Source organism: Sorghum bicolor, chromosome 3, assembly GCF_000003195.3.
Source record: "Sorghum bicolor cultivar BTx623 chromosome 3, Sorghum_bicolor_NCBIv3, whole genome shotgun sequence".
Taxonomy (NCBI): domain Eukaryota; kingdom Viridiplantae; phylum Streptophyta; class Magnoliopsida; order Poales; family Poaceae; genus Sorghum; species Sorghum bicolor.
This window is the reverse complement of record NC_012872.2, coordinates 50,277,547-50,289,260: the sequence shown is the minus strand read 5'-3', so window position 1 is coordinate 50,289,260 and position 11,714 is coordinate 50,277,547. Positions and strand designations below refer to the sequence as shown.

The following is an 11,714-nucleotide window of genomic DNA, read 5'->3' as shown; positions in this document are numbered from 1 at the left end:
GTTTTGATGTAATAACCAAACTAGCGCCATTGCTAGAACCTTCGCTCCCACCTCTATCCACAAAATTCATTTACGACATAGATGAGCTTATTCGAGGCTTCTTTTTCCCCTTCCTTTGTAGGAACATAATTGAGTCAATTCTCTTTTGCTCTCTATTGTCTTCTAAGTTCCCTCCTATTCCTCCAACATCTTTGGTACCTAGATGGGTTAGCCTTTAGCCTGGCTGTGGCGAAGCATGGGAAAACTTCTCATCTTTTTTGGTTATCTTAACTACCAACTCCTCCTCCTTTTATGTCTCGACTGAGTGAGCAAAGTAGTATCAATGAGATTCTTCTAAATTAAAACTACTAAGAGTATCAATGAGATACTTCCTTTGTCCCAAGTTACAAGACGTTTTGGTTTTTTAGGTTCATTATTTTTTAGACTAGACTAGAATATAGTGTATATCTAAGTACATACAAAAGCTATATCTAGAAAAGTCAAATTATCTTATAACTTAAAATAAAAGGACTAGCTATTAACCTCATTGGGTTACTGCTTTATGTTTCTCCTTGCTGGATCGTATGATGAAAGCCAATTGAAAAAAATTTCAGTCATAGGCAGCTAAATCAGGTCTATTTTCTTAGGAAATCTTAAAAGGTCAAACTTTTCCAACAAAGAAGCTAAGTTAAACTATACGAATGTTGATCAATGGCCCAACTTTTAATTTCTCAATCATTTGTAAGGAAATAAAATATTATAAACCTTTATTGCAACAAGAAACTAAGACATGCTCCCCTCAATTCAAATTATAAGACGTTTTAGCTATGAATCTAGAAAGCCAAAACGTCTTATAATTTAGAACAGAGAAATTATATAATGTATACTTTCCTCCCATTTCACAATTTAACCATAGACTATTTAAGTTGTCATAAGCTAAACACCAACATCAAATTAGTTAATTCATTATGGAATATGTCTTGAGTATTATCATATTTTCTACATGATTCCTTTTTTCCAGAAAGTTTAAGTTATTATAGGACAAATAAAACACCACATCCTGCCTGAACCAGATGACCTAAATCTGGATACCTGAACTATATGAACATATGGTCTGTTTGGATATGCAATTAGTCTAAATTAGTTGTGGTTGACTCGCTAGTTGGCTGAAAACCAGTTAAAACTTGACCAAAAAATTATCTAATTTTAATTGCTTTTTAGCTAGTCAGCCACCATACGAGAACCATACCAGCCAGACGTTAAAAAGGTATCCCATTTCTCCGCTGGTGTGGACTGACTATAACGACCAGGGGACGGGCGAGTGATTAGCAGCGAACGATGTGACGTGGCAGGCAGACGGGGCAGCCTCGGCCTCAGACGCAGAATTTCGTGTGCGGTGCCGAGCCGCCTCTTATCCCTCCCGACTCCTGCGTCGCTCGCGGTCAAATCAAAAAAAATGGCGCTGCTGAGCCCGCGCGTGCCGCGGCTGCCGCCCTCCACCTTCACCTTCACCTTCGCCGCCGCGGCCGGTGCCCCGTGCTTTGGCCGTGCCGCGAGGTGCCAGGCGACGGCGGCGGGCGGCGTGGCGGCCGCGGGGCCCCCGTCGTCGGAGCTGGAGGCCGTCCAGTGGGGCAGCGCCAAGCTGCAGGGCGTTCGCGACGAGATGGAGGATGAGATCTTGCTCCGCCCGGGCTCCCTCCTCGACGGCTTCTCCTTCGCCGCCGTCTTGGATGGACACGCCGGCTTCTCCGCCGTCCAGTTCCTCAGGCACCTTGCAAATTTATTGTTTTCTAAAATAAATAAATAAAATCCTACCCCCTCAATGAAGCGCGGTTCCCGGCTGCTCGTTCGTGGCGTTTTCAGGGACGAGCTGTACAAGGAGTGCGCAGCCGCGTTGGACGGCGGCGCGGTGCTCAGCACTAAGAACCTCGACGCTATCACGGTCTCCATCCAGCGTGCCTTCGCCGCTGTCGACGCCAAGCTCTCCACCTGGTCAGGGTCACTGGTTTGCAGGATTCCATCTCCCAATTTTCTTGTCTTTCTCATCAGGCTTGTAAATCTCTTGCTGCTTGTTCTTACATGTTAGTATGTGGTTGCTTCCCTCCAGGCTCGAGCAAGCGGACAAGGACGACGACTCTGGTGCTACGGCCACTGCCATGTTTCTCAGGAACGATGTCCTTGTTGTCTCGCACATTGGGGACTCTTGCTTGGTAACCAACAATTCTCTTTAGTTACCTGTCTTGTGTCTGTATAACTGTGCTTTGTGTCATCCTAATGTCAAGCCTAGCAAGTAACTCGTCCAAAAAAAAAAAGCCTAGCAAGTAACAACAGGACTCCGATTTTTTTTTTCCTATTTCAAGCTAACTTTTCTGGCGATGATGAGAAGGTAGTTCTGAATCTTGATTAGCAGGTGATATCACGCGGTGGAAGACCTGAAGCTTTGACCAGCTCTCATCGACCATATGGGAACAACAAAACGTCCCTTGAAGAGGTCAAGAGGATCAGAGCAGCAGGTGGATGGGTGTGTTTTCTCTGCCAGAGTTCTTCTCATTCTCCTAGATTGCCCCTAGACTACTGTATTCATAGCTTCATAAAGTTGGTGACTGTACATGTTAAGTTCAAAACCTACCCTTCACTCCTTGCTAAAATAATGCAATAAAGAACATGTTCCTTACCCCTCATGTTTCGTCTCATTTTCAAAGTTATGGGAAGCTGACTCTTGTTTTTACAAAGTCAAATTATATTGTTTTTTTTTCTTGTAGATTGTTGATGGGCGCATATGTGGAGACATATCTGTATCTCGTGCTTTTGGGGACATAAGATTTAAGACGCGAAAGAATGAGTTTGTCTCTTGTACTCAACTCGCTGTCTCCACACATTATGTATTCCTTTTACTGCGTTATTTCTCAGTAGTAGCTTCTTAGTCTTTAAGATTCCTTTATGGTTTTGTACAGAATGCTGGTGAAAGGAGTTAAAGAGGGAAGGTGGACTGATAAGTTCATCTCACGGTAAAGCGTTGGATTTTATTCCATGAATATTTGTACACATGCCCACCTAAAAATTCATATGTTCACATGCATCTGTAGCATGTAATTAATGACTCTCAAAGTTCATATGTTGCGTTTCAAGATTAATAGGTTATTGGTTAACCTCATGGTTGGTTTAATAAAACTATGTTATAGCGAGTGCATCATTGCAAGTGACAAATAATATAAATCATGAAAATTACATTTACAGCAATCTATATTTGAGGCATCACAAAAAATTGCTAGTTTCAGGAAACTGAGTTCTTTTTGCTGAAACACAAGTTCACTGAAGCTATCTGAAAAGTAACTTATTTGCAACTCCTGTTCATTTTCTCTAAACCATGGTAATCAAAATCATTCCTTCATGCCACAAATTAGATTATCATCAGATGATAAATATCTTATGTTCTTCAGGGTAGAGGGCTGATATGGCTCTGAACCATGGAGTTTGTCCTCATTTTAATATCTGATCTGTATCAAGTAAACTATTTATCCAACATATATTTATGTCTTCTTGGTGTTGGCAGTTTTTGAGGCGGTCGCCACATAATGTGAAAGTTGATGGAAAAAAAAAATACTCCTATTGCATAACTTAAAACTTTTACACAATGAGGCTATGTTTGCACTTGCCAAAAGTTGAGCTTATTAAGGTCTATGATGCTTCTAATGTCACAGGAGTTCTTTTTCTGCAGAATAAAATTTAAAGATGATCTAATAATCTCGTCACCTGATGTATCTCTGGTAGAGCTTGGACCAGATGTGGAATTTGTTCTATTAGCAACTGATGGTCTTTGGGATTACATAAAAAGGTCTATCCAAGTACCTTTCATATTTATGTACAGTTTGCCTTTCAAATCATTGTAATTCACTATTGAAAGTTAGATGTTCTGACATGTAAACTGATTGGCTTTTGTAGCTCTGAAGCTGTAGCTTTTGTCAGAGATCAACTACGTCAACATGGTGATGTCCAGGTATTCAGTTTATCCCGCGGAGAAAAACAATAGTAACTATTTTCCTTTCTGCAACTGATTCTGTATTTTCACTTATTACTCATTTGGTTTGTGTAGTTGGCCTGTGAGGCACTTGGTCAGAAAGCTCTGGTATTGATGCCTGCCTTCTGTTGTTCTTTTCTTTTTGTATCATGAAGCTAGTTTAAGTATAGTTTTGGGTTCATTCCAGAATAAAAAGAAATGCTGTTATAATGTTTCATTTTATTCTCAACAGGATCAACGGTCAAAAGACAATATTAGCATAGTCATAGCTGACTTGGGGTACTTATTCAAAACTTTTAGTTGTTCGTTTGGTTGATGTGTGCATGCTTCTAGTTCAACATCCACTGCAAGTTACTGACAATTCGTACAAATATTGGCAGGAGGACAAATTGGAAGGCGTTGCCCGATGAAAGACCAAACATGTTCTTGGAACTAAGTCAAGCAGTCGCGACTGTAGGGGTTGTCTCAATAGGAATTTGGTTTTCGTCGTTCCTTGGATTACAGTAGAACTAGGTCCGTTCAGATGTGTATATTACTTTCTGGTTACTGAGTTACATTTTCTGCTGGCAGCTGCAAATATATGTATATATTCTTATAGGGTGAATAATTAATAGGGTAATATGTTGGGTAATAGTGAACGTGTGAAGTACTGATGAAGATCGTGTAGTTTCAGCTCCTGGTGAGTGATGACAGCTGAGTCGCTTTGAGTCCAATGGGACGGAGTGAATGATCTGTCTGGATTTCCTTTTTCTTTGCCATATTGAGAAACTTCTTTTAAAGAAAGTGATATGAATATTTTCTATGTATAAATAGGAGATCTCCACTAATTGATTTGTCTACAGTTTTGTCAATCCACGTCATTACTTGGGGGGCGGCTATAACTATTTTCATTAGTTAAGCCACTTCAAGAGACTCTATATCCTTCCTAATCGTTGGAAATAGAGATTTTGATAAAAAACCATCCTACAACAGCCTTTTCAATTGATATTCGAATATTACCATCTTCTATTCTAGATTTCTTGCTAGCCAAAGATAGTGAAACATTCTCTAAAGTGCGTATAATATATAGAAAAATTGTTAGAGAGTAAAATGATATAGAAAGCGATATTTATTCAAATAACTCCATATAATAATTTAGAGACCAAGTTTTAGAACTCTTGAAGATGCTCTAGCGCTAACAGTTCAACTCATTATCTAATCACCTATTAGTAGGTGGATTTAAACACATCTCTATTAGAAATTAGCTAGCTAGCTATTTTTTAATGGTAAAATAGGGCCCCGTTTGGTTCCTCTTGCTAAATTTTAGCTAGCTAAAATTATTTTAGCTACTCTTGGATGACTAATGGAACTAAACTATTTTAGCTTCTTTTAGTCAATGTGTTTGGAACTTTAGCTACTAAAGTGACTAAAGTTTAGCTAGCTAAAATTTAGCAAGAGGAACCAAACAGGGCCTAGATCAAACATGTCTTTGTTCTTCTATTAAACAGTTAGGCAGATAAGGTGGTGAGTTATTATTTTATCTCCATGAGCTTTCTATGTCAATTTGCACCGACGAGAATCTAGGCATAACATTTTTTTTTCAAATCTGGCATAGCCATATTTTCCGCGCCCGTGATATCAAAATAGGTCCTCAGACCACAGCAGATCCCTTTGCTTTTTTTTTCATCATCGTGGTCATTCTCCCGCTTTGCCTAAGCAGTGGTAATCTCTACAACTAAAAAGAGGCAAATGTTATCGTCTCCGCTATCGGCCTGCCTCCGACTCCCGTGGTTAACCTGCGGTCAAAAACAGTTCCTCCCTCGCCGCTTCCCCTCTCCACAAGGAACCGCAGGCAATCTCCACGACGGCGGTTGTGGTGTGGCATCCCGATGGCGGAGGTAGCGCAACGTCCGGCGTCCTGGAGGCAGATGCGGCGCGGCATCCCTGCTGTAGAGTCCAGCAGGAAGGATCTAGACATGCAACACAATCGGGATCTGTTCGTCACCATTGCCAAACCCTTGCCGATGTGAGCACCTCCCTCCCTCTCCTCCACTCCCTGTCCATGTCTCTCTCCCTCACTATTTCTCCTTCTCCCAGATCCATGGTGTCCTCCATGAAGCAGAAAGAGGTGGAGGAGCTGCTCCAGTGGGTGGAGGAGCTGGAGCAGGCTGAGGCATGGCTGCTCGGCAAGAAGAAGGCCGCGGAAAACGTGTCGTCGATGGCTGCGCGAGGAGGAGCATCAGCGGCATCTGTATTTTTTTCCTACATATTCTAGACTTTGAATTTCATTGGATTACTTAATGCACTTCGATCACCTCATGCTCAGAAGTTGGTGTCTCCTGCTTATTTGCTATTTTGGTAAAAAAAGGAAGTGCTTGTCAGGAGTATTTTAATCAATTGCTTTCATCAATTCAAATGATAAAAGAGTAGTAGAAAATTGCTTACTAAAAAGTCTGACAGTTATTTTATATACTTACTGAAAACTCACACACATGAATATTGGATTTCCTTTCATTTTGTGGTGATGATGGTGTTTAGTTCTATCACAGACGCAATGTCTTGAAGCAAAGAGATTGAGGTGTATCTCATTTTGTACAAATTTCTACTTTGAATAAAGACAAAGACATGTATAAAAGTTTGGGTGATAAGTACAGGTGAGCAATTTTTTAGCGCCAATATCACATTCAACCCACATTCTTGTTTGCAAAAAAAGGTTTTAATTTGAGCTTCAGCATGTACTTGATAAAGAGGTCTGGGAACCTGCAAATTATTTTGGGGAGGGCTCCAACAAATTTAGTTTCATATGTTAATTAATTATACTAAGGATTCAGACACACGGATTGCTATTCTGATTGTATTGGTGTTTATCATATCCTACCGCAGAAATAGTTATGCATTTGCTCTTTGCTGTGAAGACATTGCACAGTGACATGCCATTCTCAATCCTGTCATTTTGCCTTCTGAGCATGTGGAGGGGGAGGAGCCTACTACTGCAATGGATGCAGCGACATGAGGTTAGCACTTTCTCTAGGTTGAACTGAGAGTCTATTTTCTATGATTGGAAACCAGGAATGGAACATACAGTGGAAAACATATTGCCAGCGTTAAAAGGGAGATGTGAACTCAGAATCACAGGCTATACCACCAATCTCATGAAGGTATTTTTTATTTTCATTCCTCCAGTAGCTTATATAATTGTAGTTTCTTGAAGTAAATCTGTCTTGAATATCTGAAATCCTTGCCAAGACAAGATAATCAAGCCAAAACATAACTCCATAGAAAAAATGACTAGCAAGCACCCCTACATGAATTTTTTTATTGCCAGAAGCTGGCAGCATGGACAAATACAGGAACCAAATGAGCATGGCCATCAGCAATCTGTTTACTGTAATTAGTATTAGTTAGTTATTAGGGCAGTAAGTCATATCATTATATTATGGCCCATTTCGATCTTTATGAAAGCGCTCCATTTATTGGTATCTGATTCTTAATCTTAGTCCTTTTCTGCAGGTAACATAGATCAAAGAGTACAGCAGAAAGGGATGACTCTTAGATGTGTCATGGAATCTATGTCCATTGCAATGCACTCTACGGTATTTTCTTCAGTGTCTGCTGTTTTACATATCATCATCTGCCTTTTTATTGCACTCTATAGTATGTTGAGTAATCTGTTTAGGCCTGGTATTTTCTTCAGGAAGTATGATATTAGAACTGCTATTATTGTTGCTCATGATGAGACACGTGCCACCACTATTCAACACCGTATTCAGCACCGTGATCCAAGCGTGTTTGGTTTGAAGCGCCCACCTATTCTTAGTCATGCTGACAGCAGAGAGGCGACTGAGGAGGTGCGTTGAGAATGCTGGTGGTGTTGCGTGATCATTTAGTATAGGTTGGTGTCTGTTGTTGAGAATCAGTCAACAACGAAAGGCGCCTACACCGAGGGGCTCCTCAACACCAAGCCCATTCAAGTGTGTTGCTTATGCTCGTAACCTGCTTAGCAGAATGCCATAGTTTTTTCATGCCAGCAAGCAATACAGGCCTTACCACTTATGGATATGCCATATATTCTTACAACCACTAGAAATGTGAAATTATGATTTTGGCTTGACATGGCTTTCAGTTGTAGTAATAAGTTTTTTGTTGATGAATCATTGTTTACACGATGCTTGCCATTTGCTCTGCTCTATCTGTCAATGATTAGATCTGCAATTATCATAGCAATTGCATAAACAGATAGTTTTCTTTTTGTCCTGATTGGGTCTCAAACAAACCAACATGTAAGATATCACGTAGACATGAGTCTTCACTTGTTTAAGCACATTTCCATACATTATGCTTTAGACTAATCTTACCTAAGGAATATACTTTTGTTGTTTTTAACAACAGTGCATTGGTTCCATTCTTACTAGAAAGCTGGTTCTCATTTATGTCTCTTATCTGAGAACTTGGTTTCATACATGCATTGACTAATTACAAATGTTTTACTACAAAAATTACATAATATGTCCCGCTTTTAAGAAATTTTGCTAATAATATATCTGTTCACATGATTTTGGAAGCATCAGTAATACATAAATCTTAATTTGTAGATATTAGGAGGATAATAAGAATGCAGAACATGATACTCACATTGGGAATGTGTTAACACCTGCTTTGTAGCTCATGTAATATTTTTTCTCTTTAGTCAGATGTGCAAATTTTTCAGAAAGACTACCATAGAATGCAGGGTTCTAGAAAAATGTCATCGATGCAGAGATTATGACATGGGTAACAAGCAACATATAGGGAAGAGGATTTTCTTGTTGAAAGGATTGAGATGTCGCGTAGGGGGAGGTTTTCCTGATAGAAGGCACATGTGCACACTATCCCTAACAGTCAGTATTTACTTGCCTGGGCCGGTCTTCTCTCATGGGCAAGTTGTATGTTGCTGTCTAGATCCACTGCTAGAAAAAATTATCAAATCGTTGCCAAATGGAATAAGGATCATTATTTTGTCTATAGAGGTTCTTGATAAGCACAATCTGTAATGATGATCAGGTAAGTTTCATAGATAGTTCATGGCTAAAACTTTTCCCGTGTTAACTTAGTGTCTTTTTAATATGTGCAAAAGACTGAACAATTGCAGGCAAGAGAAGCTATTTTAGGTAATGGTTGACTTATTCTTTTGACAAGACTCACCCTTCAGAAATGTACTTCAAGCGATATGTTCTTGTATGCATCAAATTGGAGATGTGAGGATGAGAGAGAGAAAGAGAGAGGAGGGAGGGAGGGAGAGATGTCCATTTTTTTTGGTGGAAACAAAAAAGGCAGCTGTTATAATAAAAGGTGGCGAGAGGTCCACATTTCAATGGTTTTTCCTTCACTGTTCCAAGTGTTGATTCATCAAAATATTATATTATTTACACATGCAAAACAATTTAAACTGGTGGATATCATGTTCTGAACTTGCTTGTAATTGAATTTTTGAAGAGTGTTTGTATTTGCTTACACTTTTTGTTTGGACATTGCTATATCAAATTGATGCTTATTTATCTTCATATAGCTCAAACCAGCAACGATGCTAAAATCAGGTAAATCATAGTGTCCGATGATTTTAAAATATCATGTTTTTGTCATGCTTCTCTTCTCTTATTGTGTTCAAATCCCGTAGCAACGCACGGGCATAAAACTAGTCTACTCATATATTTGTGATGGTTCCTTCCTAAGCGGTTTGATCTTGGGCTTCTTTGAACTGTTGTTGTCACCAGTCCACGCCCGGGCGGCCCACAGGCAGGAGCAAGGCCTAGAAGAGCGAGAGAAAACGGGCCCGGACCGTTCGCGTGTCTGGCCGAGTGGGCGCGTAATGTGTTGTGTCAGGCTTAACAAGAGCAAGTATAATAGCAGAGGTAGAAGAAAATGAGAGCAGATAAAGGTAAAACGGGCCGTAAGTTTATAATAACCAGCTTACACATAAGAACTAAAAAAAATTATGAGAGACAAGTGGGCCATACATTAATAGTGATAAGATAACTACTATATTTGAGTGGACTGAGAGAAGACTGCAAAGAGAAATCTTGCATTAATAGTGATGAGATAACTACTATATGAGTGGATTGAGAGAAGACGACAAAGAAACCTTAAGCCTTTTGGCGGGCGATTTGATCAGCCTTACTCCAAAGGACGGACAGAGCGCCGCACGGGGGCTGGGGCGGGTGGGCGGCGGGAGTTGCACGTCGATCGGACGATGACTGGGCCTCGCCCTGTCCTGCGCGACCCATTGTAGCCCACCGCCGCAACGCGCTACACACGGCTTCTTCCTCGAGTCGCCCACCGCCGCGGCCAAGCTAGTGTTCGTTGGAGCTCCACAGCCACGGTGGCCTCCTTCTTCCCCACCTCCGTGCTACTCCCGTCGCTACCATGGCCATGCTCACTGGCAAGCCATGACGTCCCCGCCCCTAGCCTGGCCTAGTTGCCACCAACTCCCCTAAATCGTCCGGCCACCATCCCCACCACGTGGCTTCTCGGCTGATGTCCTTCCTTCTAAGCCCACCGGAGTTGAAGACACAAGGAAGGGAGAGAGCTGCTAGAGATGGAGACGAGGGTGGTGCTGGCGTGCTTGGGTGGGGACATTAGAGATGAAGATGGGGGCGGTGCCAGCGAGATCGGGTGGAGGCGCAGGCTTGTTGGTGGGCCGCTGGACCGAATCGAGCAGCGGTGGGAGAAAGATAAACAGTGGGAGAGGGAGGAGGGGTCGACTGGTCGGTAGCGAAGATTAGCTGAGGGAGACACAACTCATGTAAACACTTAACTCTATACTTCTTCTTATCTCCCAAGCCAGGCACTTCACCGGCAGGCTGACCTCCATCTCATTCCTTCTTTGAGTTTCGTTCTTCGTCGGCTCACCGGAGGTCACAGTTGTGAACAGTTATTGAAAACCTGCTTCCTTTTTCTTGGTAAACAACACTAACTTGCTCAGAAGTTTCTTATGTGCTTGGGTCCAGGAGATTTATATATGAAATATTGTGAAGAAAATCGGAACTTCCACCTCTAGATTGTGGTTATAATAAGCCATCAGTTGAACTGTGAGTGTGTTATGCATGGGATTTCTTTGATATTTTCTACTTCACCAATGAATGGACACGTATCATCTAATTTTAATCCATATATACCTGTAGCAAAATTCAGCAACAAAAGTCAAAACCTATTTTTTAAACATTTTTAGTACTTCCTTATTTTGGAGATCTCATAATATTTTGACTCATTGTCTCATACTATCGTATGTGTTCAGCTCTCCATAGGTGGTAATCCATTCCAGCAAAAGTGACAATACCAAACACTTTGTTTAGTAAAGTTGCGTTTCAATATTGCGAGTTTTTTTTTCAAAAGATTGTGGGGTACAATATAATGGTCCGTCCATTGTTTTCGTCTACTTGCTAGGAAGACTACTAGTACTACTACCCTATTCAATATTCATATACTTATGATCAAAAGTTTATAATATTGCATTATGCCATGGACATTGCCTTGAGATAGTGGTTTCTCAATTTTCACAAATGTACACTATTGTATATTGTTAGATAGTGACCAGCTTCCTATCCAATTGTCTTATCATCTAGTGAAAGAAGTTTGCAATGGAAAGTTTCTAAATGCGATCTATTTATTGCATTTTTTATTTCTTTTTATTATGCATTTATATATTATAAAATGCACTATGTTCCATCATCAAAGGTTCTGCAAAACTTTCCTAATAACATGA

The 11,714-nt window shown here is 40.7% G+C and overlaps 1 protein-coding gene and 1 long non-coding RNA gene across 5 annotated transcripts; both read left to right on the top strand.

The window, feature by feature from the left end:
• Positions 1,383-4,824, top strand: LOC8075001 (probable protein phosphatase 2C 5). Of its 2 annotated transcripts, none has more exons than XM_021457865.1 (11): positions 1,383-1,746; positions 1,843-1,971; positions 2,087-2,189; positions 2,387-2,500; positions 2,742-2,821; positions 2,934-2,987; positions 3,698-3,814; positions 3,922-3,976; positions 4,073-4,105; positions 4,230-4,276; positions 4,378-4,824. In XM_021457865.1, exons 1-11 carry the CDS (start codon positions 1,436-1,438, stop codon positions 4,502-4,504), a joined length of 1,170 nt encoding a protein of 389 aa, XP_021313540.1. In that variant the 5' UTR covers positions 1,383-1,435; the 3' UTR covers positions 4,505-4,824. The 2 variants fall into 2 exon arrangements, with proteins under 2 accessions (XP_021313540.1, XP_002457992.1); XM_002457947.2 differs by having other exon boundaries at positions 1,388-1,746; positions 2,390-2,500.
• Positions 5,733-9,460, top strand: LOC110433556. Of its 3 annotated transcripts, none has more exons than XR_002451038.1 (4): positions 5,733-6,002; positions 6,074-6,227; positions 6,526-7,134; positions 7,487-9,460. It is a non-coding gene; the product is annotated as an uncharacterized LOC110433556 (long non-coding RNA). The 3 variants fall into 3 exon arrangements; XR_002451037.1 differs by having other exon boundaries at positions 6,074-6,630; positions 6,892-7,134; XR_002451036.1 differs by having other exon boundaries at positions 6,074-7,134.